Genomic DNA, 26,077 nt, shown 5'->3' on the forward strand with positions numbered 1-26,077 from the left:
ATGACGATTTTATATTTGGTAAGTACTAGACATAATATAAAAATTCGTACATATTAGTTAATTCCCCTTCTTTCGACTCGACCTATGATGCCTGTTTTTTGTGAGAATAAGTAACGAATGATACTATATTCTGAGGTGCGAAACCAATCACAACGCAGTGCGCCCGTCACCTTCGCATCTTATAGAATGTCTTTGTATTTATACCGGCACGCACATTGTTCTTACTGTGACAGAACCATTACACGAACTCATAGTCATATCAAAGTTTATATCGAACGAAATCTTATTGAAAAATCTTTTTATTGTAAAGGATTATTGAAATTATATGAAAGGGTATGGGTATGAATAATAGAACTGCTTTGACAAAGAAGGCTTATAATGGTATAGTAGATTAAATAGATGATGTCTGTTTCTGCGCAGGCCACCTAAAATTATATATTATTACATTAAGTAGGCTAAGTTATTATATGATTTAAAAGATGGGCTGGGAGATTTTTATCAGTTCCTCTCCCTATATCGATGCCCTCTTTATGAACTGATGAACCTTCGTGACGTTTACCAAGTGTTGTTACAATATGTTATGTTATTTATAATATAGGTCCTAAAATGTACAAAACAAATGTGTTACGAAATTTAAAAGAATTGTTAAAAACGTTTGCGTGGGAAATGTTAGTATAGCATAAACGATTTTCTTAATTATACCACAGACTGGGAATGAAGCGGACACCCTCGGGCTCTTTATTTATAAATGTTTATTGTACGATATTAAATTGTAATCCATATTTTTATAAAAAAAGCCCGCTGAGTTTCTTGCGCCCGTTCATCTCTGGTCTGAGGCAGTCTATTTTGAATGGGTGGTAGTTTTTGACGTTCAAAAGTGATTTTGAATCCTATTTTGAATTTGAATTTGTCTCTCCCAATGGTAAATAAATATAATTCAGTAATAAATGTAATTCATTAATATATAACGATTTCAGCTTTCAATACAAGTTAGGAACAACTTTCATTGTAAGTCGATGTATTTTGTGAGCATTACTAAATATAGGTACTAGTATTTTATCACGTTACCAGAGCTGGTCTTGCAGTTTAACTGCTGAACTGAGTTTCAATATTGATGCAGATATTTCCAATTTAATCGGTTCGAATTTAAATATATTTATAGTCTCAAATTAGAACAATATTCGGCAGACTGTGGAACTTGTACCATTAGTAAACCACAAGCTATTAGGGGAGTGCACAGCAATCCGTTGTCGGAGTTTCAACAAATTGTATGTAAACAATGTTACTCGACTCTACTGCTGAATGTTCTGCAAACTAACGCTGCGAGCTTACTGTTCTATTGAAAATAGTTGACTAACAATCACATTTTAGTAAAACGAACGTTCGCCCGTGACTTTGGCCGCGAAGATTTAGGTGTCAGTGGCGCAGCAGTTACCTCTCACCACGGAGCTACCGTTTCAATCCTCGCCCGATACGTAGCCATACATTAATTTCCAGCTACAATTAACAAAAATCAATCCAAATGTGATTTATTTTACAACTACTACAACGAGTGACTACGATCTCTGAGTGAAAGTAAAAACTAAACAATGTTCAATTTAAAATAATTGATGTAGCCAAATATCCAGCTCGAAAGACCAGCATTAAAAAAATTACGGTTTGCATCCCGGAAGTGCCAAGAGAAGAGAAAACTTATTTTGGCGCGTTAGACATTGTATTTTATTAATTATTAGAAACTCTAAGATACATTTAATATTCATTTATGAATCATCGTTAATAATATCGACAACTCTTGTATCATCATCATTATCATTAAAATTATCACAATCTAAAATAGAAACTATAAGTTCATGGTAACTAAAATAGGAAATATTTTTTTTGATACGAATAATATATAATAACAATATATCTTCATTTTGATTTTTTTTGACAAAGTAACTGAACACTGTCTGTTATCAAAGTGCAAAGCACTTACGTTCATTGCTGCATTGAAAAATTTAGTATATCTACACATATTTAGACAAATTGTTAGTTAGGGCACTTCAAATTCACTAAAAACCATAAAATTAAAAAAACACTATTCCAAAACAATATAAAGTATAAAAATAATTGCGTATTTTTATACAATCTAATTAATTAATCTTATTCTAGTCAAGATTATTGTAATTTTTGGAGTCGGTGTCATCCAAGGAAGGTTTGTGTAGGTAGAGTCGTGAGGAGGCGAGAGGCGATCCCGCATGCGGCGGAAGGACACAGAGTCCAAAAATAACTAATCGTAACTAAAATTATATTAATTAATTAGATAGTATAAAAATACGCAATTATTATTATACTTTTTAATGCACATTATTGTTTTGGAATAGTGTTTTGAAGGCGGTTGTTATTTTGTTATAAACAGAAGTATGATATTTTATTCACTCCACTGTGTAGATATATATTCAGATTTTGTAATTTCTTTGTACATTTTGGTATACTTGATGATACGTCTTCTTCGTCGATAAAAAATAATTTAACTACAATTTTGTTACCTCATACCCACAGCCAATTACCATATTTGACTGCACCAGAGTCTTTTAATTATAAATTATTTGTGAAACTTATCTATTTATTATCATAACGGTTGTTTTTGAATTACTTTTTATACTTGCATCTTTTATAATAATCGTATAAAATAATGTAATTCTACACATTGTGTACGAAAGTACTAAACTGGGATAGGACTGTTTATAGGTTTTTTGATGTCAAGTATAATTTTTTCTCGAAGTTATGATAATGTCTACAGAAAAGGAAATGTTTTTTCACTTTTCATGCTCTGAAATTGCTAATTTGTGCATGATATACGCTGCACAAAATCAAATTTTGTGCACAATTGCACAAAAGGATCTACTCATAAATGTATCTATATAAAGGAAAATAAAATGAGCCATACAGCCAAACACAATAAAAAGTTCAGAGATGAAATTTGTTATTTTTAATTTTTATTTTAATTTATTTGCCTCATGTGTTTTTAAGACATAAAAGATAATAAAATTAAAATTTAAATACGGTATGTTATTTAATTAATTATTAAAATATGTATATTACCAAATTAATTCAATAGTAGGCTGTATATATATGTATATTAAAAAAAAGCGGCGGGAAATAGGCTTTTTTTTGTGCGTTTATTAATTTTTTCAAATTTGCTAAAATTGTTAAAAATGTCTATGTTATACTACTGTTTTATTTCCTCGCAATTGAAATGAAAACCAGAGTTTCCACGACATTACTATCAACTACATTAGTAAAACTTACATTGCTTTATATAACACGTACAGGATATGTTGGTTAATATAGGATTTTATTGTTACAGGTAGATTTTGGTGAGTGCGTCAGTCAGTGATGGGGGTGTCACGCGGACGCAGCTCGGCGGCGAGATGAGCGCGCCGCCCTCGGCCGCCGAGGCTCTCTCGTCTCTGCTGTGGCAGCCCTACGATTGTCGCTCGCCGCCTTTCTCGCGCTCCCGCACGGACGGCGCTCTCTCGCGCGCGGGCGTGTGGTCCGTGCAGCTGGCGGGGCACCAGTCGCCCCCCGGCGGTCGACATGCGCGCGCGTCGTTCCACGTTCCCTCCCGCCACGAGATGCGGCTGCCCGTGCCGGCGCCTCAGCTGCGGAAGTCTGATTCTGTGTCCGTCCGAGTGCCCGGCGAGCCCAGCGAGTGCAATGTGAACATAGTGCAGGTGCAGGCTCCCGGCATGCCCGAGCCGGACGCGGGGCGCAGTGTGGTGAGCGCCGAGTGCCAGACGGAGGAGCCGGCCCGCCGCCGACGAGCTCGTCGTGGACGTCCGCCCGCCCCACCGGCCTGTGCGCCTCCGCCGCCCTACACCACCCTGCCGCACCTGCACGCCATGCCCGTGCCGGTGCCGGTACCTCAACCTGCGTCCGTCATCACACCGCATCCGCCAGCACCGAGGTTCCCCTTCCAGCCAGTTCCACTCAGGTTTGATTTTATTATATCAAAAACACCCTTTACTACTGTAAATAGCGCAGCACTTTTCGTCTTCTCACCAGTTTGAAGGATGCGAATGCCAAACAGTAGTTGCGGACATTTTTTAAGTTCATGAGCAGTATAATTCTGAAGCTGCCACTCATATGATAACTTTTATGGTCAAAGAGACATTTTACTAATCATCTTATCTATTTAATGATCTAAAACTGCGTATTATGTACGTATATATATTCTAATATTGTATTGGCATCAAAAACACCTCTACATTCAATACTTACAACAATACAAATCGTCCACTCTTGGAGCGTTAAACAAGGTTGTTTTGGTAATAATAGCAACATGTTAGAGAAAGGTAAGTGAGTGAAGATCGTTTTATCTATGTTAGGTAGTCACTTTGAAGTAATGTTTCGTATTGTTAAACGCAGTGAATGCAAAAAGAGACATAAATAATGTATCTCAAGCGAAGCGTATCTCTATCCGTTGCGATGGCTCGTTGAAATCTTTTGTTGCCTTACACAGTTTTGGGTAAGGATACATACAATCTATTGTGTCGCATCTCATCTAATGTTACCTGTTTTTCATTTTACATGCATGTACTGTTTCTATCGATAGTTTAAAATAAAGTTGAACATGAAATTTACTTGTCTTGTCTTGAATATACGGAAAAAGAATGTCTATGCATAATTGTGTGTGTCAATGAAAACGAGTGAAAGAATAACAACAAGTAATAGTCCCATCCCGATACGTTCTATAGTCTCTGCGTGTTTGTGCTTCATAGAATATACAAATAATTTTCAATTTGTACATTACTTCAATTTAATAAATCATTCATTGCTCTGGTCTTACTAATAATAGTCAAATTAGAGGCGCAGTAGAGCGATTGTCGCATAGTCATTATAAAAATAATTATAAAATTAGGAATTTATGATCAAAAATCTTCAATGAATCTCTTAATTATTACAATTACGACCACTCGTATAATTAAATGTATAGTTACAACTCGTGCCACTGTGAAGCATTCTATCAATTTAAAGAAATATTTTGAATTAGAATCTAGAAGAGAAAATATTTAAAATACAAAGTGATACAAATTATAGGTCTACATAACTCGGTGACAAAACGTTGGTTACTTAAGTTTTTTTACAATCACGAGTCATAGCAGCAACGAGTTCTTGTGGCCTTGCTGTGTTTGACCATTGTCTAATATGTGTACGAAACAAGGTTATACAGCAGATGCTTTGTATAATTGACTTGATTGTGTAAAATTATAATGAACAGCTGTTACATACTTAGCTTAACTGCTCCAGATTATAATTGTATGCACGACAAATACCGCGGGTAAAATAGATTTCAACTACAACTATTTGCTACAATTTTCTAGTAAGACCAACTTTCTTTAGAGGGTTAAATATTCTTTTGTTTTTTAATTTCCTTTAATTTATGATGTTTACTTTTTAATTATATCGTAAACATCAGGGCTTTTATGATTGTTTTACAATCACGAAATTTTGATTTGTTTTGTTGCTACGAGTATGTATGTATGCTTAAGTTGTATAAAATTTCAAATATGACGAAGCATTATTTGTGCATCAATAGCGAAAATAACGAAACAAGTTTAGTGATAGTACAACTGTATGTGTGGTGAAGGGAGAACTGGTTTACTACATGTATGATGGAAAGTAAGAAAAGTTGTATATTTAGAGCATACTCATCGCTTGTTTTATGCAGCAAATGCTATGCTGGAGCAGACCGCTAAACATTTTGTGCCCATTTCATAACAGAATAAAATTTGGCTTCATAAAAAAAGTGGAGTAGGTAACTAAGCAAAAAAATAAGTGTGACTATTTGTTTGGCCATGAAGCCTACGCAGACAACGAGCTTTTTTTATGATAATTTCATTTTAAGGTGTAGATCATATATAGGTCTATGACAGCTGTGAAAACATCGAAAAAAATTGTATTTAGAACTTACCTCTGTTATGAGAAATGCATGCACACTAGTACAAATCGCGAATGTAAGACGTAGCTTGTCACGCACACTAAACTTATATTTCTGGAATGTTTATTAGTCGTCTAACAGCAAGAGACTCTATCTACGCCCGTTTTCAATAACCTATCTATCCTTAGCTTAACTTACAAGATGTAGACAAATCTATCCTTTTACGCTTACTTACATTTCAATAACCTATCGACATAAGACATTGGACTATAACTATACTGGACATAACTTTGGATAAATAAAGTTGTCATTAAACGCTTACAGCAATGTATCTGTAACTAGAGATACGTTATTGAAAACTACCGCTAGACGTATACATTAATTATCTAATATCTACCTTTGTTATTGACAGCACATGGTGGGGCTTAGTTATTTAAGACTTAGATTTCATTCATTCAAGTGTCCATGCCAATATATTTGTGTGCATGTTGTCTTATGGCCATAACACACAGAAAGGAGGTAGTTAATTTGTTTGATATGTCAATCATGCGAAGGCGGCGTACTCGTTCGGTGTCCCAGATACGACGAAGTCCGTGTAGGTCGTGTTGTGGCACAGAAGCGAGAGCTTATGTCGGACGCTCTCATATGTCGCTATACTTCTTACTTATATTGCTCACAAATTGTACATCGATTTCTCAAACATTTCCAAACGTAGGGCATACGTTTACTACTTCTATCTTTAGGCAATTAAGAATTTTTTCAAAAGGATTAAAAGTTTGATGAATTCTACATAATATATAATTTTTTTTGGTTAGTTAAAATTATTTAATCTTTTGGGAATTAGAATATGTTATGTTTGTATATAGCATCTTGAGACAAGATGTTAAATCTCATTTGCCCAGTAATTTCACTAGCTATGGCGCCGTTCAGACCGAAACTGCTTCACGGCAGAGATAGGCGCCGTTGTTGTAGGTACCCACAACCTAGCTGGCATCTTGTGCAAAGGAGCAGTTTTAGCAGTCACCTGGTTCACTGGTTGACTACTAAAATCTAATTAGGTTCATGAATTAGATTCCTTATGTAACTTTATCAAGTTTAATGTAAATATAAATTAATATAAAACAAATTGTGAAAGAAAACAAACTCAAGCTAGTTCAGAAGCTAGTAAGAAATTTAACGAGCATTGGAAAGTATTAACTATAATTTGCCCTGGCTTAGCGATAGCAATTTTAAAGAGCAATTTCATTGAAGCTCTTAGTAGTTATGATATTTTACAAGATCAACTTCAAGTTTCTTAATTAATGTTCGAATAATAAATCCATATTATTGTGAAATCTAAACATATTTAGTGATTAGATGAATTAGATATGAGATACTTAGTATAACTACTATGGAACTTTGATCTAGATTGTTTGCGCATAATTAAGTCTGTTATAATTTGAACTTGTAGTGTTATATTATCTTTCTTAACTATAACGCAACCACATCCTCAAAACTTCTAGTTTGACTGAAAATCATGTGAGATGGTGTCCACATATGAACAGGTAAAACGTTTTGTCTTTAATTAAAACAACAATTGTTCTCAAAATGTGAATTGCGAATTGAATCTATCAACTTCACGTTGTTTTACCACCTTTCCTCAGGCCTAGTTTAACGTAAAAAAGTGTCCATATCAATACTATGGCACAAGGCGCTTCTCTCAAAACTTCCATCATTTGGGCTTCCCGAGAGCTTATGCAAGTGGACCTCCAGCTTCCTCATTGGGCGTAGCATACAAGTCGTTGTCGACGGTTTTTGCTCGAATCCCAAGCCCGTGAACGCTGGTGTGCCCCAAGGCTGTGTGCTATATCCCACGCTGTTTCTTCTGCATATCAATGATATGTTGGACACCTCCCCATCATCGGGATGTGTGGCGGTCCTCCACAGTGCGGTTTTCAAGGAGCTTTCTCCCACGTACTACAAAGCTGTGGAATGAGCTTCCTTGTGCGGTGTTTCCGGGACGATACGACATGGGTACCTTCAAAAAAAGCGCGTACACCTTCCTTAAAGGCCGGCAACGCTCTTGTGATTCCTCTGGTCTTGCAAGAGAATGTGGGCGGCGGTGATCACTTAACACCAGGTGACCCGTACGCTCGTTTGTCCTCCTATTCCATAAAAAAAATGTACAACGACTTAAAAATTTATTTCTCTTGAAATGTAGGTTTTATGGCTGAAATATTTAGGTACTCTTATGTCCTTCCGTGAATCTCTGATAAGCATGCATTTCATGTTGATAGGTCGAGTAGTGAAGCTATGAAAGCGTAACAAATAAACGAACGCACTTTCGCGTCTACATTAATATCTATTATAGGACATTTAATACAGGATGCAAATTATATTCAAATTCAAATATTTGAAATTCAGAATAGTATATGATATCACTTATTGAAAATCAAAATCTACCACTCATTCGAAAGAGTATACTAGACCTGAGAAGAACGAGCAAAAGACTTAGTGGGCTTTTTTCTTCCAAAAAGTTATTACGGATCTGGGAACACATATTACTATTAATTAATTGATCTTTTGTTTTCATAGATTTTTTCGATATTGAAACTTATCGAATTTTACTAATGTCTTGCTGGTGATATTGCCAAATGACTTCTATAGTTTTTGCTAAGATTTGGTTAAATCTCAGACCGATAAGCCAATCGATACAGTCCTCGAAATAGGTGCGTAGATTGCCATAATGTGGTGTACATTATGAACATTGAATCATTAGTCAGGTGTGCAAGACGCGACGCGACGCTCATGCTAAGTAGGTAAAGTGTTGTAAGGTCTGTGTGCAGCAAACATCGGCGTTGTCCACAGGCTTTGTCGGTCAATATCAGTTTGCGAAACTTAACGCATAAATACTGACTAGATACGACCGATGCATGTCGATTGGAGTGTTTACTGTTTCACTTATCGGCCTCGGGGTTCCATCACGTCTGACGGAAGATACGTCTAGCGTATCATCGATCGCGTGGGTTTGGTCAAATTATTACTTTAGTTACAGTTTACAGCTATTTTAAAGGTTTTTGAACAAAATCGAAGAAGGATAAAACGATATTGAATGCTTGCTTTAAATAGTAAAAGAATATCAACGCGATTCACTAAAACATTATCGCTTGAAATTACCTTATCATTGATTTGTTTGTTCGACCGAACGCGATTACGCGACCGAAAATATGGAACGCATTTTCCGCCAGATATGTACCGATAAGGAAAGCCCAGATGATTCAACTTGCAGGTGGTTTTTTTTTTTATGGAAAAGGAGGGCAAACGAGCGTACGGGTGTTAAGAGATCACCGCCGCCCATATTCTGTTTTTGATTTTGATGAAATTCAGCACAAAAATAGACTAGAGCTTGGAAAAAGACATAGGCTACCTTTTATCGCGCAAAAAAGGTTTGGAGGGGTGGAAATAGGGGATAGAAGTCTCTATGGAAGTTCGTCACTATCGATGATAATACCATAAAACTTTGTATTGAGGCACTTAATAAGAAATGAATAAATAAATGGGGTATAAAAGTTCGTATGGAAGTCCAAACAAAGTCATGCTTTTACGCTTAACTCTGAATTCGATTTTGATTATATTTGGTACAAAATAGACAACTTAGACCTTGGGAAAGTCAAAGAAAGGCAGTACCAGCATGATTTTACTGAGACGTGAAATCTGACAGATTGATTCTGATAGTTGTCGAGAACATGTGGACGAAGTCGCAGGAAATGCTAGTATACTATATAACTAACTAAATACGTACTTCAAATACTAAAAGGAAGTACCTAGATTCTCTTGAGTTACGTCCACCCTAACGAGAGACGCAACATCCCCCCCCGCCTTACACTGTTATGGTCTTGCCTTCGATACAAGATCAGTGCCCCCTTAAACTACATTCTCATTATTGTACAAAATGTTATATATATAATAACATATATATAGTATAACGTAATCTTCCCCTTACTGATCGTAACTACGTTAAATTTAAACCGTTTTTATTCAGCGATGAATAAAAGTCCACCTTTAGAAATCCGCACTTTATTTATTAAGATTCGTTCGTCATTCCGAACGTTTCTATTCCGGGAGCCGGCACTTCCTTGAATGTTCGACTCTCGAAGTCACACCTCGTATTTGGCACTGAGCCAACCTCCTAATGGCTCGGGACTGGCAAAGCCACCAGAAAATCTTCTATCCTCCAAACTTCTAAACAAATTGAAAATGTACTTACTAATGAAGTGAGTGTCGTTTACGTTCGAAAAGATATATCAGTTTATCAGTTGGCAAATGCAGTTTTTTTAGAATATGGATAAGTGATGCGGACTTCGGTAAACTAATGATAAAATAACCAGAGCTTGAAATTTATTTTATTATTATCCTTAGAAACAGTGTTCTTTTTATACTTTTTGTAAGGAAGAGAAGGACAAGGAACCTTTCGGGTAATCGTGCAGGATATAAGGTAGAGGATAGTGTTACATGTCTTGAAAAAAATAACCTTAAGGGCCGACAACGCTTTTGTAGTTCCTCTAGTGTTCTGTGTGTTGTAAGAGAGTAGATGTGGGTAGCGATTACTTACAATAAGTTGACCCTCGTTTGTCCTTATTCTTCATAAAAATTTGAGTCACCAAAAGATAAGCAATCGTCGAGTGTCACTTGATGGTAAATTGTTTACTTCAAGCGCGACTGAAAAATCCAAAAATGCAATCCGTATTTATATTTTTGTGTAGCTTCGTTGGCTCGACGGAACTTATTAAACGTTCTTTTTCATTAGTAACACACCCAGACATGATATGAATGCACTCAGCAGCAATCATATCTGCAGGGTAGGCAAGCACGTACTAGTCATTGTGCATATATCAAACAAGTTAATATTTCGCGAACATGTCAAACACATACAAAATTTATTGTTATTTGAATACCGTATATACCGAATACAGTTTCGTGACTGTGAAGGACTGGAGTAGAAAAATTTCATGTTGTTTATGAGTAACGATATAGAAAATGGTAGGATAAACAGTTTATTATGAAATTACTTTTACGTCCAAAATACAAATATTAATCCCGCATGGATTATAATCAAATATAAGCTTAAGGGACCGGGACAATACCGCTTTTTAGAAGGGTTTTGTCGTATTCACGTTTTCCAGTGTAATGTGCCTGTTTTCTAATGTCAACATTTATTAAAAGTAGGACTTTTTCAATCACTTATTGTAATTCAGAACGTAGCAACTATTCTTCGAAACTTAATTCCCCAGTCATGTGGTTATCGTTTCAATAACATATACATACAAACGAGTATGTACCTATATCTTTATATCAACGTTCAGCCGAAATATTTATCATAGTAGCGTGTTCATGTAAATCATGTTACTAGTGTTTTCTTTGTAAAGTGAAAGTTGCAGATGTCATGTCACTCACAAAATGGCCAATTACACTAATAGATATATACATAGCTGTACATTACACGTAATGTTTTCTAAATTACAGTTTAAGATACGTTTTAAGATAAGATACTTTACGCATTTTTGGAGGGTCCGTAGCTACTACGTAAGTCGGTTCTGGCTAGGAGCCGATCTAATTCCTAGCCAACAGATATGTTTGAAGCGTTTAAGCAAAAAGCAGTCATATATTGTGAACTTATAATGTCAAGATTCAAGAAGTATGCGGATTCTATAGAAGTATCATATTTAAACTCAATATATACATGAATTTCTTTTATATAATATTATCATAAATGCATGTTGATATTTTTGAAGTGATAACTTCAGGTGCGCTGCGAATTTATTTATATTTGACGACTCATATTACCCTGTGGTTATTGACCCTGCCTACTCAGAGGTCCCGGGTTCGAATCCCGGTAGGTGCAAACATTTATATGATGAATATTGGTGTTTCTCTCCGAGCCATTGATGTTTATATGTAGTTATGTATGTTGATATGTGTGTTAAATATTACGTTGCATCCATAGTACAAGGCTATGCCTACTTTGGTGCAATATTACCTGTGCAAAAGTGTGTCATTATTTTTTTTAATAATGTTTTGTGGGTATTTACTGACACTGATCTGTCACGGCAGCAGTCATCACTCGTTAAATAATTAAGTTATTAATAAGTATATGGGTATTAATATATCATGGGATTTAAAGGAAAAATATTCTATGTATAGGAGTTCCATGTAAAGCTTTTAAATTCCGATCTAAATGTCAAATTTCTACATAAAAATCTACACGAGAAAAGTATAAAAAAACATATTGTCCGTTTTGTTAGTGAGTCACAGAACGGTACAACTTTCTCCTAACAAAGAGAATATGTTGTTTTTCACGGACACGTAGCAAATATAATGCGGTTCAAAGTTCACACTCCCCTGACAGAACGAGTCGCGTGCTCGACTCAACGCTGACCCGTCATTACCGCTCTGAATGTCGACAATTTACATAATGGCACTGGCTGGCTCGAGGAAGATATCGCGAGCTCTGACTTTTTTAATCGACTTTATTTACTTTTACATTGAGGAATAAAAGTATTTACATGCGGAGTTGATATGCGCAGTAAATAAAAGAAATTCAAATGCTTAATTGCAACTTTAATGATGTGTTTTAGAAATTCATACTTTTTTTATAGAATAGAAAGACCAATCCCATCTGATTTAAGTGATCACCGCCTCCATAGGTTCCTGTTGCAACACCAATCACAGGAGCGTTACCAACCTTAAAGATATGTGTATGTGATTTTGAAAAACTGCGGAAAGATTGATAACTTATTAATTTAATGGAAATTGATTTAAATTGTTGCGTTGCATCCTATTAAAAAAATTAGTAAATTGTTATATTAGTGCCTACTTGCGAACTATGAATGTTTATGCGAATTCAAAATGACCGCCAATATGAAAGCTTTAGCAATAATTATTATGTTACTTTGCCATTAAATTCTTTTCTTACAGAATATCACTCAACCAAGCACTTTGTTTAACAACTCGTACACGGATTGTAAGTGCTCTTCTGTTTCACAATTCAGTAATGACACCTTACTCTTGGTAATTCCTTTAGTATCTATGTCACATGTTCAAAGGTTTAGATAACAACGAAAGTGTTATTGTGTAACAGCTGATTGTTAGCTGAATAATACAAAAGTAATGCACGTTACGCAGAATCGTTACATCATTCCGATCACATGAAATTTTTCGGTAATGACACTGAGAAATGATGCTGAACACTTTAGATTTGTGCTATCATTGATATTGTAAATTACCAATAATTATGTTGTTCTAACATAGAGATTTGGTGATGTTTCCTATTCTTATATATATATATATTCTTTGCACAATTAGCTTTTAAATGCATCAAATATTATAATCAACTCTTTTATAATACTACTTTTTCTTACGAAATCAGATCATAAAGTTTTCAATACAAACTTTAGTATATTTCCACTGAACTTTAGCTGGTCGCATTATTAATACGACAGTTAAAAAGAAATTGCATTTAAAAGATTCACAATCGTGCATTACGCATTTCTTATTTCAACTACCGCCCTGTCAATATTGAAACCAAAAGTGACGAAAATATAATTACATTTGCGTTAAGGCTCTGCCAATAAAAAAGAACATAAGACCTGAACATTTGCGCACACTATCACACATGCTAATTGGCCTTAATACAAACGTAAAGATATCGTAGAGCCTTTAGGGTGCGGAATCATAACAAAAAACATTAGAATCAATATCAGAAACTAATTTTATATACTCGAGCACCTTGAACAATTTAAAACACGACAACCCATATAAAAACATATAACTTTTTTATAACATTTAAAAAATCTGGAAAGCAATATTTTTTACAGTGTATATTCAACATCAAATAGTATTAAGTACTAAAGTATTAAATCTGGCCTGTTTTCATCGATTGTCTAACAGCAGGAGACTCCAAAATAAATCGACTCTAAATAATCTTTAATCGTATTTCCATTCTTCTAGCTGCTGCGCGTATTTTGAGAGTCAGTCAGGAGAACTACTTTATACATATACCGAGTTGAGATGCATTAAACATTAGAATAATTACTGATGCGCACAGAACAGATAATTGTTTAATTCCACGTATAAATGTTGATATCGCACGCCACGGATCAAAGGCTTAGAACAAAGACTTGCGTGTCGCACATGATTACATCAAAATATTTTAAAAGGTACACTCATTCATATAATGCTCGCTCGCTTAGGGCTGGCAGAACAAAAAAAAAACTAACCAAATGCCTCTTATTGTTAAGGCCGCGCATAAAATTATCACGCAGATGAATTTATTTTAACTCTTATGAGTGGTGAGAAATATTTTAAAAGTGAGAAGACTTAGATCTCATGTTAGTATACGTACACAGATTTTTTATCCGCAGCTAATTAATATCGAATGTAAAGCAGAACTTTACATTCCTCTCATAAAACATTCTTGGCATGTAGCCTAAAAAGGTTTATTTTTAAAAACTTAGTGAATAAGGAATAATGTTTGCAATTTATATAAAGTTTCAATAAAGCCATCGATTAGAAAACAAATATAAAAACGTGCCAATTGTTGATATAGCTCTTAAAAGCTCGACAGCCCATTCGTTTCATAATGTCGTCCATTAAAATGAATTTGTAATGTAAAAGTAAAACGATATATATATTTCATTTTGCGTTAAATAACTCTAAAACTATTAATCATTAAGAAACCTTGAGAAAAGATCCTTAATGATAAAGATATTTCGAAGAAGAAAGTCTCGACTCCTGGAAGTAACCCTCAATTATTGATCATTTTAATTCGATTCCGTGGAGCTACACAGTCCGCATTTGATCCAAGTCACTTGAAGCTTTAAGCGAGGGGAAAAAGCACAACATCACTTGTATTGTGTTAGAAAGTAACTACTATAAAAGAAGGTATGATGTTTATAAGTATACTATTTGGCAACCCTAAGCACAATATAACGTTGGCAATGGTAATGGTTCATCAAACACACATCATTTTAATATTTATACATACAGATAGAATTTTCTATTATATCTACCATTACTCAACGGAAACGATCCAACATTTATCGTTGTGAAGACTGAAAGTTTGATAGAAGACAAAAAAAATATGTTTATTTATATAGTGGCTATTCTTCTAAGGTAGTTTATATAGTCTTTTAAATAATCTACTAAAACTTACTAATATACGAATATTTACTGGATAAATCCCAATCGTTTTGAATTTTATCTATCTGCCTGTCCATTTTCTGCGGGTAATCTTATTGACTTGAAGGTCTTGGACCGTTTTTTGTTTGGGATAATCATAAGCTTTTGTAAATTATTTATCTGCTAGTTTTTTCTTTACAGAATAATTGAGTAAGGTGGACATACTACAAGTTTCTCCTTGTGCTTTTGCATCAAGGTCACCTAGTACTAAAACATATTATAATAATCCGTTACAATTTAGGGCATCAGACATTATTTTATAAGGGTCTAATTTTAATTTAGATAATAAGTCGGAGTTTCTTATAAATAAATTAAATATTTGGAATTTTGAATCAGTTACAATTATATAGAGTTTAAAAATATCACTATCTGCTTTAATAACTTTGTTATATCTTAACTATTCTGTCTGTTTATTATTGGCTGTACAGACCGCTCCCTTCGCCACAAAAACATGTTGACCGTACTCTACAATTTATGACATAAGCCTTAGCTTAACAAATACAATTTTAATACATTGACTTACTCTTGGTTGTATATTAGTAGTTACCAACTCACATCCCTGCCACGTGTTGAAGCCCATAGAATCATAACCTTAATGTCCGTTCGGGGAAACAGCGTCCCATATCCAATTAATTGAGTACAGCATACATAAGTACACACTACAACAAGTGCTGAAATATTCATAAATTTGAACGCAAACAGTCGCCGGTTGTGCAATATTTTGAAAATATTTATGAAAGCAACGCTCACGTCTGTTGACGCAATTTTTTAATATTTATCAAGGCATCGCGGTGTGCTAAACAAAGCTGGCTTCGAAGTGTACCGCGTTCTTGATCTATATACAGTGGTTTAACGAGTACAGTTTTAATTAATTACTAGTCGATGGCACCAATTTCGAATTAATTTCGACTCGAATTTGTAAGTGTGAGTAGTTGAAACTGTAAAACACCTTGCTTTTGGGAATGGAGCGACCGCCCTCAGGCTATTAAATAATAAGTTTAATTGGACAATATTACTTTGTAATATTTTTTTTATGAAATAAAAAAAAGCCCGGTGAGTTTGTTGCGCCCATTCTTCTCAGGTCTGAGTCGTTCGCTTTGGAATGGGTTTTGACTTTCAATAAGTGATGTCAATCCTATTTTGAATAAAAATATTTGAATTTGAATTTGACAGCAAAATATTTCAAACTAACATTGGACACGATGTTTGCCTATAGCTAAATTATTGCAATCTACGTTCGAATATCAATTTCTTATTGTATCTGACTGTTCTTGAGTTTATTGATTAGAAAAAATACAATTTTATGTATGATCAAAGCGATCAGCAGTTTTACAGATTAGCGCGACTTTGCCCGCTTCGAACCATTCAATCTGATTATATTAACAAATTCATTGGTTCCAATCGTTTGATGCAGAACCAATACTTATAAGATATCTGTTAGTGAAAGTCCTGTCAAAACTAGTTGAGCCATTTCAGAGATTAGTAAAAAATACAGACAAACAGGAAAGCAAACAGTTTAATCATTGAAATCACGTTGAAAAATTCATATAAGTGAAAGCTGTTATTTTGACTTTACATACAGACACTTCAATTTTGTTTATGAGCAAATGTTTTGACAAAGTTTTCTCAGTTCCTGGCTTTATGTATTAAATCTTCATTAATAATGCGATAAGTAAATAAAGTTCTTGACAGCAAGATTCCCTACAGACATTAGATAGTATTCTATCTCAGAAGGCAATATTTTTTTCTTTTGCTCATACAAAATAATTTTTTCGATGACCTAATGCGAACGAAGTCGCGGGCAGGTGCTAGTTTCAATATAATCTTATACATAAAATTTTCGTGTCACAATGTTAAACGGCTTTACTGATTTTAACCAAATTTTATATGCATATTCAGTAGGTCTGAGAATCGGCTACTATCTATTTTTCATACCCCTAAATGTAGGTAGTCCACCCCAATTTTTTTTTAAGTTTTTGACCATTTTTTTTTTTATTACGATTCAGCATTGAAAAATAAATACAAATTTAAATTTTCGATATTTATATTATTCTGTTCTATCCACCAAACTGATATAGAGTTGCAAGATGGCAATCGAATACAATAATTGTAGTACGATATATTTGGTAAGTCTGACAATCGGTTGAAAATTTTTTATAATTGATTTTTTTTTTAATATGTTATATGGCAATATGACGTTTGCTGGGTCAGCTAGTCTATCTATATAAATATCGTCAAACGATTTTAGTATGACGATACTATAGCGCTCGTCTACAAATACTCTATCATTGTAGTTGCAAAATACAATTGTAGAACAATAAAGCACTCTCGCGGATATTTCGTAAATCTTAGCGATATAATGGTGATTGATATGGACTGGGCTACAAGTTTAGTGATATACTTCCACTTCTATTTGCTTTCATCATTCTGTTAATTCAATATAAATTGTGAGAACAACATACATTTAGTTATTTATGTATTATTTTGTTAATTTTGATGGTTTTGTTTGTGACTTAAAAAATTATAAGAAAGAATAAGATATTTTTATAAATTTTTATCATGTGATCTTCTTAAGTGTGTATATATATACAGGATGTCCCAAAGTTATGGGACATGAAGGGAAAGTACCTTAAATGTCGTAGATAGGGTATTTTACTGAAGACTTTATGTTATTTTTAAAAGTTAGTAATTCTGCATTCAAAGATTTTCTAAAAATTACTTGCCTACTTATATGTAAAAAAACATCCCTTCTTTTTTTATGATATGTAGAGATAAGAAAGTACTCAATTAAGTAAGTATTTTTTTGTAAAGTAATTAATTAAATGATCAAAATGTGATCCCTCCTGTCTTACGCAAATCGAAAATATTTTAATGAGTCCGCTGCCTTTTGATTTTCTTATCATTTTATGGTAAATACTCGATATTATATGGCACAATTATTCTGTTTGTACCTCGCCCACATTCTCGTACCGCTTTTAAACTAAAACTATGCTATATATAAAGTATTTTAATTATGAAGTGGGTACTTATTTACGAATAATCAATGCTTTTCGAACGTCTTCGTCGGCAATGAATAACTTTCTCGAAATTTGACTCAAACATTTTACGTTGCTCCTTTCTTTTAAAATACTATGTTACTCAAGAAGAGTTATTAGTTTTTGGCCATTCTTTCGAATGACATCATAAAAGTAGGGGTGGTTTTTTTAACATTAAAGTCGGTTCTAGTCCCAGACGAGGCAAGTAATTTTTAGAAAATCTTTGAATCCAGAAATACTAACTTTTAAAAATAACATAAAGTCTTATTTCAGTAAAATATTTATAACTTGAACTCAACTCTTATGTCGTCATTTATGAAAAAAATTAAGTATTCGACGGGGATTAATTTTTTCATTTATGTAGTCACTAATTGAAAAAATAAATCCCCATCCACTCTAAATGATACCATAATTTATTCAAATTGATAAATTTATAGTTTTAAAACTATAATAAATTAATGTTAAGTGATATAATTTCTTTTAACGGTAATACACTGAGTGCCCATAATATTTTTGCAATTTTTTTTCTTAAATGTAGTGTAAATGTGTCATTATCACTTAGATTTAGCATCATGTTATCAATAGAGCTTACTGGAGACAGGGCAAAATATATAAATCATGATATATAAATAATATAAAAGCATTATATTCTTAGGTCGTTGCTAACGAATAAGAAAGATTGTCCCTTTTAAAGTGAGGAAAAATTATACCTTTACGAGAAACTATAACATTTTAATATATAAATCCATTAATAAAAGTTTTTAATTTGTTACAAAACTAATAGCCTAACTAGTTAGAAACTAATGAAGTTATTGAGAACTTTAGACAGGTTTTAGGGTGCCGATGGCAAGGCAAGGAAGAGACAGCAAGACAATGCGATCATAAATTGGATTTTAGAGCAGAACTCTCCGAAACCAAGCCTGTGTACTGATTCATTTATCACTAGACAATGATATCTAGGCTTATAACATAATGTAAGTACTCAGATGATTGATAATATATTGTGTACAACTGTATAACCAACTGAACAATGGCTTATCTCTACTTACATACAGAGTGTAGCTCCACTTTTTTATCAAGATGTTTGTAATACCACGGCTTGTACGTAAAGCCTGGCCTTCCGAGACAAATATTAACGTTTAAACAGTGAAATAGACATAACTGCACGTGTAATGATTTTGGTCCGATTTCATTTATTTCTGCTAGTGTTGTTTACATACCGACATGATCTTCCTTTGAGATTACCACAACGATAACGCCAGCAACGTCTATATAGAATGTGAATTGAATTGAACGATGCGGGATTCGAACCCACGACATCCGGCGTTCCGTGCCGGTGCTCTAACCAACTGAGCTAACCGTTCGAGTACCGCCTCGTTATAAAATTCTGTTGCTTTGTTGAACTCTCAGGTTGTGGCTTCATCTACAGGATCTACTTTACAGTTGATAACCTGCTCAACCCCAATATTTGCACATTAGTAAATTGACTTGAGACGTCGCTCTTGTAAATCTTGTTTAGATCCGGAGGTCGTGGGTTCGAATTCAGCATCGTTCATAAAATTTTGTTTTTCAAATTTTATTTGTGCATTAATCCTAGAAGTGAGGGTTATCACTTTAAAAACATAACATATTGAATTGAATTTTTAAATATTAAGACATTTTTAGTTTTATAATGACATCAAAAGTATTTCTCTCGACTCTATTATTTCTTATATTGAATGTCTGTATATGCTAGTTAGTATTCCTAGTTCAGACATAACACTAAAGTTATAAAAATGCCTTTGCCCGTGATTTTGTCTGCATCATCAAATATCCACTTTAATATAACGAATACGTAACCAATTAAACATATTATGAACTATATTATTAAAATCTCTCAACTCTTTGATTGGCCTCGAATGAGATAATATAGATATATCTTGACAATCGGAGATATAATTTACTACTATAACTATTGGGAATTCGTATCTTTTCTTGGACATATGGCACTCAAAGTTAGAGTGTCAATATTCTAAGCACTCAAACATTAAACATAGACCCGTATCACAGTCTACTGTGCCCGTATGTTAAATGTATTAGACATTCAAAATGGCTGTCAAATATAATTGTCAGTCTAATATTTTTGAATGTCTTCTCAGCTAAGAACTTTGGAAACGGTAAATATTTATACTGTTGGAATAGTAGTACTGTGCCGCGGCCATCTTTAATTTCAATATTGATCCCAAATTTGTTATTGCTCCCCCGAGAACCTTGGAAACAATATTTATATAGTTGAAATCATAGTTTGCTCGGCGACCATCTTGGATTTCGAAAATGACCTAAACCTTAGATCATCCTATCTAGACGTACAAAATATTACGTCTAGATAGAATGTGACAGCAGTAAACACGTTGAAAAAAATAGAGGAGAACTGTTAGCCTCTATTTTTTTCATACGCACACCAAAACAAAGTGACTGACGTATCACTAGTGTAAGACGTAGCTATCATGTACATTAAAGTAATAAGCCTGGCAAGAGGCTCTATCAAGACGTATAAATTATCTATGTCCCAAACCTAGTCTCTAAAACTATGAGTTATTTATTATTAATTACTAGTATTGAATTTGATGAAAATCTGGTTCAAAGAGTTTCATACAAGGTGCAATACGTAAACAGCGTATAAAAAGTGGATGTGTTGATAAAAACATATTCCTTTTTTGAACTCTGTTAAAATTGCCTGTGTAAGTTGAAACAGACTATCGGCAAAGTTTAATATTTGAAAGCCATCAAATAAATTTGTAGAAGTGAACAGTATTAGAGCGATGCCGTATAAAACCACGAGCACTATTTGATAACGTTCAATATGCAACAGTGCTGGAATAAATCCGGTTGGTATTTAGTTTTGTGACCTCGCTACAAGTACAACTGACCTAAGCGCGTGCACTTTATATTTCAGCTATAATAATTTTAGACCGTTGCGGTTTAACAATAAAGCTCAAATCGCTGTGCATGTATATTTCATTTGTGTTCATTTTGCAGATGGTACCGCTTCAATCTGGATAATATGCACAGTTAGTACTTGGACATTAAACTTTATGTGACGCATGTTTCCCGTTCTGCTGTTGTCAGTTCGATCAGGATCTGAGTACTTATTACGTGATTTTATTAAAATACTTAATACCCCCCTCACAACATTCTATTGTATTAAAGAATAGTTTATTATTAGGTTGGTACTAATATATATATAAGCATATGGATTATATGTATCACTGTGTACTTTAGCAAATATTGTTTGTCTAATATAGGTACAGGAAATAATTTTCAAGAACTCTCGCATAATTTTTAATAACAACGTCTTGCAAGTTCCACTGCTATAAATTAATATTTATTTTTTTCTTATAAATAAAAGAACATGTCATGAAACATTGATAAAACAATATTGTTGGTTTCACTTTATGAAAAGCAAAACATATTGAGTTGGAAATACATTCTTAAATCCTAATTTAATCTCAAAATTTATTCCTTGATGGGTTGGGGTCATTATTTCGTATTTAAATATATTGTTATCATTAACATACAATAAACAACTAGACTCACAATCACACTTAAAAATTGTCTGAAGCAAACCTCTGCTTACGCATCAATAAGGCAGAGTTTTCGTTCAGTTATACTTCGACCGCGCTTTGAATACAACGCCACGCAATGACAGTATTCAGTGAAAAAACTAATAATAAGTACCAAGTAACAGCATATCCAAAATATAAAGGTAGGAGAGTCGTATAATTAGGTAGGTGCCCCATTAAATTAACAATATCCTGTAACTAAATTGGCGTTTTTAATAATTTTGCTAAATAATTACATTTCAATTGCTAAAACCAAATATTCTTGCCTTGTGCTTGCGTCCGTCTCGAGCGTGAAGTAGTGTTACTACTTCTAATGAGCACACTTCATAGAGCAAGACATTAGAGTAACCAATTTGATTGAAAAGTCGTAATGAATCAGCCGTGTGCTAATGCGTGGAGCTAATTTCAATTTAATTTAGTATTTTGAATATTAAACTAGCTTACACACACGATACTAAATTGATCACGCATCATCGGGATTTCAGATCACCACTACCCTAGTTTAATCTAGGCTATGTATAGTACCTGTCTATCAGACACAATACATCATAAAGTATAGAGCAACCTATTATGATGGCTGTCGGTCGGTCAGAACGGTTGGGTAGTGTCAATACTGTTAAATATAAAAAGTAACAAAATAATTTCATAATTGCCATTTAAACATATGATGTTCCTAAATTCAAAGTCAAACTCACAAAATGAAATAATTTTAATTGAAATTGACTATCCAATAAAATCTCAGGTATTTTCGACACTGAATGATGGGTACATAACACTTTGTTATATTTTTAAAGTGATAACCCTCACTTCTAGGATTATTACATTAATAAAATTTGAAAGCAAAATTTTAACGATGCGGGTCTCGAACCCACGAACTCTCGCGTTCCGTCCGAGTGCTCTGCCAACTGAGCTAATCGTTCGAGCTACGTATCGTCATAATATCTTGTATACTTTGTTCAACTCTTAGGTTGTGGCTTCATTTCGCTTCGCACGGAACGTGATAGGTCTGGGTTTCGAGTCGCGCATCGTTCATAAAATTTTGTTTTCAAATTTTATTTGGGTACAGAACACACTCGTATCGTATTACGCTAAACTTTAAATCGCTTTATGATGCGTTAATAATAAAATCACATTGTAACTGCTAAGAGCACATGATACCGCTTTCATCTCACATAAAAGATTAATCAATTCACATACATTTGTATTTAAATCAAATCCTATAAACAAGATATTGGGAAGACCCATTACTTGATGCATTGCAGATACATCTTATACAGGAAATAACCGAGAGTTCATACCGAGCGTAATTCTAAAGACATAATTCAGTATCGGAAAGCGGAATACCGTGGCTTTAGATAGCATGAAACATGGAAACTGTTTATGCAATCGTTCATATAAGTATACCCTGTGTTGCATTTCTTTGTTGCTGCTTATATAAAGAAGGAAATTCTGTAAATACGAAATACAGATATTTACCGGATCTTTAAGGATGATTTTAGAGCATTATTTTTACAAAGGAAGAAGCACACTTAGAAAATGGTATCGTGGTCTGTTAAGAATTGCTAATATGGCAAATAGCTTCTATGAATATGAATGTTACGGCCCTATTGTATGAAAGTGGGATATATGTTGAGGGAGGGGGGTTTTAGAGTATGATAGATGTAAAAGCAATAATAATCTCATTGAGAAATAAAATTCTAAATGGCTTAGTCAGGCATTAACAATTTAACGAAATATGAAAGTCGTAATTGTAATATAAGGTGAATCCACGGTCCTTAATTATTGAAGTAAAAAACATCTTTAGAAAGAAGCGTTGAGCACTTTTCGCGTCATGACGCGTGTCCTGATCGGTTTTGGTACCAGGCAATCATAGTAGAAAAAGAGATTGTCTTATGTACGACGCGAGTACACTGTAATATATTATGACTTCATTCGCACGACGTAATTACTCCATAGATACCAGGAAAACATAAATATATATAAATAAGTTACAGTTTTGGGAAGAAAAAAGTAAATGAGATACTGTTTTATATATTGTGTTTCCAATTCAATATAAAATTTGTAACATAAATACTTTTATTAATAACTAATAAAAATGGTTATGCTAGTAAATATTACGTACCAAAAAAATTTGACCAAGCCCGAGGTTTTGAGTCTTGCTGAGTACTTGTACTCTTTTTGACTAGTCGACAAAATGGCTGTCATGAAGACGTAACAAGACAAAGTTCTTTCTCGAGAATCGTACAATATCAAAATATCACACTTTATATTCTCCCACTATTGCAATCATGGCATTTGAATACTTCAAGCAAAAGAAGATACATTATTATATAAAAATCAATTATAACTAATAATATAAGCGAATTGTAGAGTCGAGTCGCATCAACTGGAAAAGCAATTAAACCAAAATTAATCGAGCTTCGCTTTGGTTATATGTAAGCATAATACACACAATTTATATTTGTTTGAACAGGAGTCTGGCTTCTCTACAAACCACCACACAAACAATTCCTTTGATTGCGGAACAACAGTCATTAGCTATATTGTTCGGACTTTAGACATATTGTGTGTGCATCCATTCATTGGTAGCAGTTTGATGAGCACGAAAACAAAACAGAAATACTGACTTGTACAATGTCAGTCTAGACCGTACTTCGTCCTGCGGCGTTTGTCGATGACGGCTCACTGCATTTGAATGTGGTGAGAGGGCACTAGAGTTATGTTTTATTATATTTTATTAGTAAATAATATTAACGGCTGGAAAACATGATGTAACTTAAGGCCTTCATATTGATTTAATTATTCTTCATTGTTTTGTATTTAGGCGTCCGCCATTATTTTTGCCAATCTAGTATTAACTAGTAAAAAATTATAATGTATTTATTACAACATACTATATCGGTACCAGTGGAAGGTATCTAGGCACAGGATGCCGGCTTCATTATGAGTACCACAACGGCGCCTATTTCTGCACTAATGGCACTACGTTGTACTGAGCAGGGCGTATCAATTAGCATCAGCTGAACGTCGTGCTCGTCTCGTCCCTTATTTTCGTAACAAAAAAAATGTTACATGTTTGTATGGTGAAGCATCCAATATATATACAGTAATCTACGTCAAAAGCGTTTACAATATCAAATATTTCATGAAAACCCAAAATAAAAATAAACTATGTATGGACAAACGAACATTACATAAAATCATGTAAATATATATATTAAAATTTCTTTTATGTTTTTCATTTTTTATTTCGTATTAAATTATTCTCTTAAAAGAAAACAACAGCATCATGAAGGGTGATGAATGATATATATTTTCATAGACCACTTAAATTTTATTAGAATCGTTATCTGCGGTGATAAATATTTTATTTGCGTATCACCCTTAGCCGCACCCTGCTTTGACGTCACTGGTGATTTATGAGCACATTATCTGTGGCAGCCCTCGAATCACCCAAATGTGATGTTTGTAGATTTCAAATTACCTTCCATTGTTTGCCAGCTATTATTGAAACAGCATACGAGGGTGTGTTTTACATTTGTCGTTTTCTCACGCCTGTCACTTTCAGTGTACTCGTATTGAACTGCATTCGGACCTATGAAATTAATTAACTTTTGAGTTTTAAATGAGTTCGAGCACAGTAAAGTTAAGAATTCAATTAGCCAGTCAAAATTGAGCGAAACATTCCGCAGGCAACGTTCAAATTTGTGAGGTTTTAATTGGAAATGTACTATTTGTTCTGACTTGGTGAAAATTAATCAATATTTTCGACGTGTTTCAAACTCCGAATTAATTTGTTGCAGCTTTTACACAAGTTTTTTAACAATAGGTATACAGTGTTAGTTTGTAATTGAGTTATATTTTTACGGAAGGTTTTTTTATGAAAATACGCGACAAGACGAGCAGGACGTTCACCTGATGGTTATTGATACGCCCTGCCCATTACAATGCAGTGCCACTCAGTATTCTTGAAAAACCCCAAAAATTCTGAATGGCACTACAACTGCCCTCGTCACCTTGAGACATAAGATGTTCAGCCTCATTTGCCCAGTATTTTTACTATAGGTGAGGAAAAGCAAGGATCACCTAATTTTAGGATCTTCACCGCCCTATATTATAGTATATATATTCAGCTGCAACACCATAGCTTTTTGAAGGAAACCATCTCGTACCGTCATAGTAGCACCGCCCATGGTAGCTCATTCCGTAGTTCCATAGTACATGGAAGAATGTTCCTTGATAACTGCACTGTAGAAGAAAGTGTGGGAGGTCTACTTTACAGAAGATATATAATTATAAGT

General features: G+C 34.0%; 1 protein-coding gene across 1 annotated transcript in view; it reads left to right on the top strand.

Moving 5' to 3' along the window:
* LOC126978472 (MAGE-like protein 2) overlaps window positions 1–26,077 on the top strand; it is a 184,305-nt gene that overhangs the window by 65,072 nt on the left and 93,156 nt on the right. The window contains exon 2 of the mRNA XM_050827293.1: window positions 3,350–3,976. Coding sequence (XP_050683250.1) covers window positions 3,414–3,976 — 563 coding nt within the window. The 5' untranslated portion in view covers window positions 3,350–3,413. The remainder of the gene's footprint in view (window positions 1–3,349; window positions 3,977–26,077) is intronic.

Source organism: Leptidea sinapis, chromosome Z (assembly GCF_905404315.1).
Source record: "Leptidea sinapis chromosome Z, ilLepSina1.1, whole genome shotgun sequence".
Classification (NCBI taxonomy): Eukaryota; Metazoa; Arthropoda; class Insecta; order Lepidoptera; family Pieridae; genus Leptidea; species Leptidea sinapis.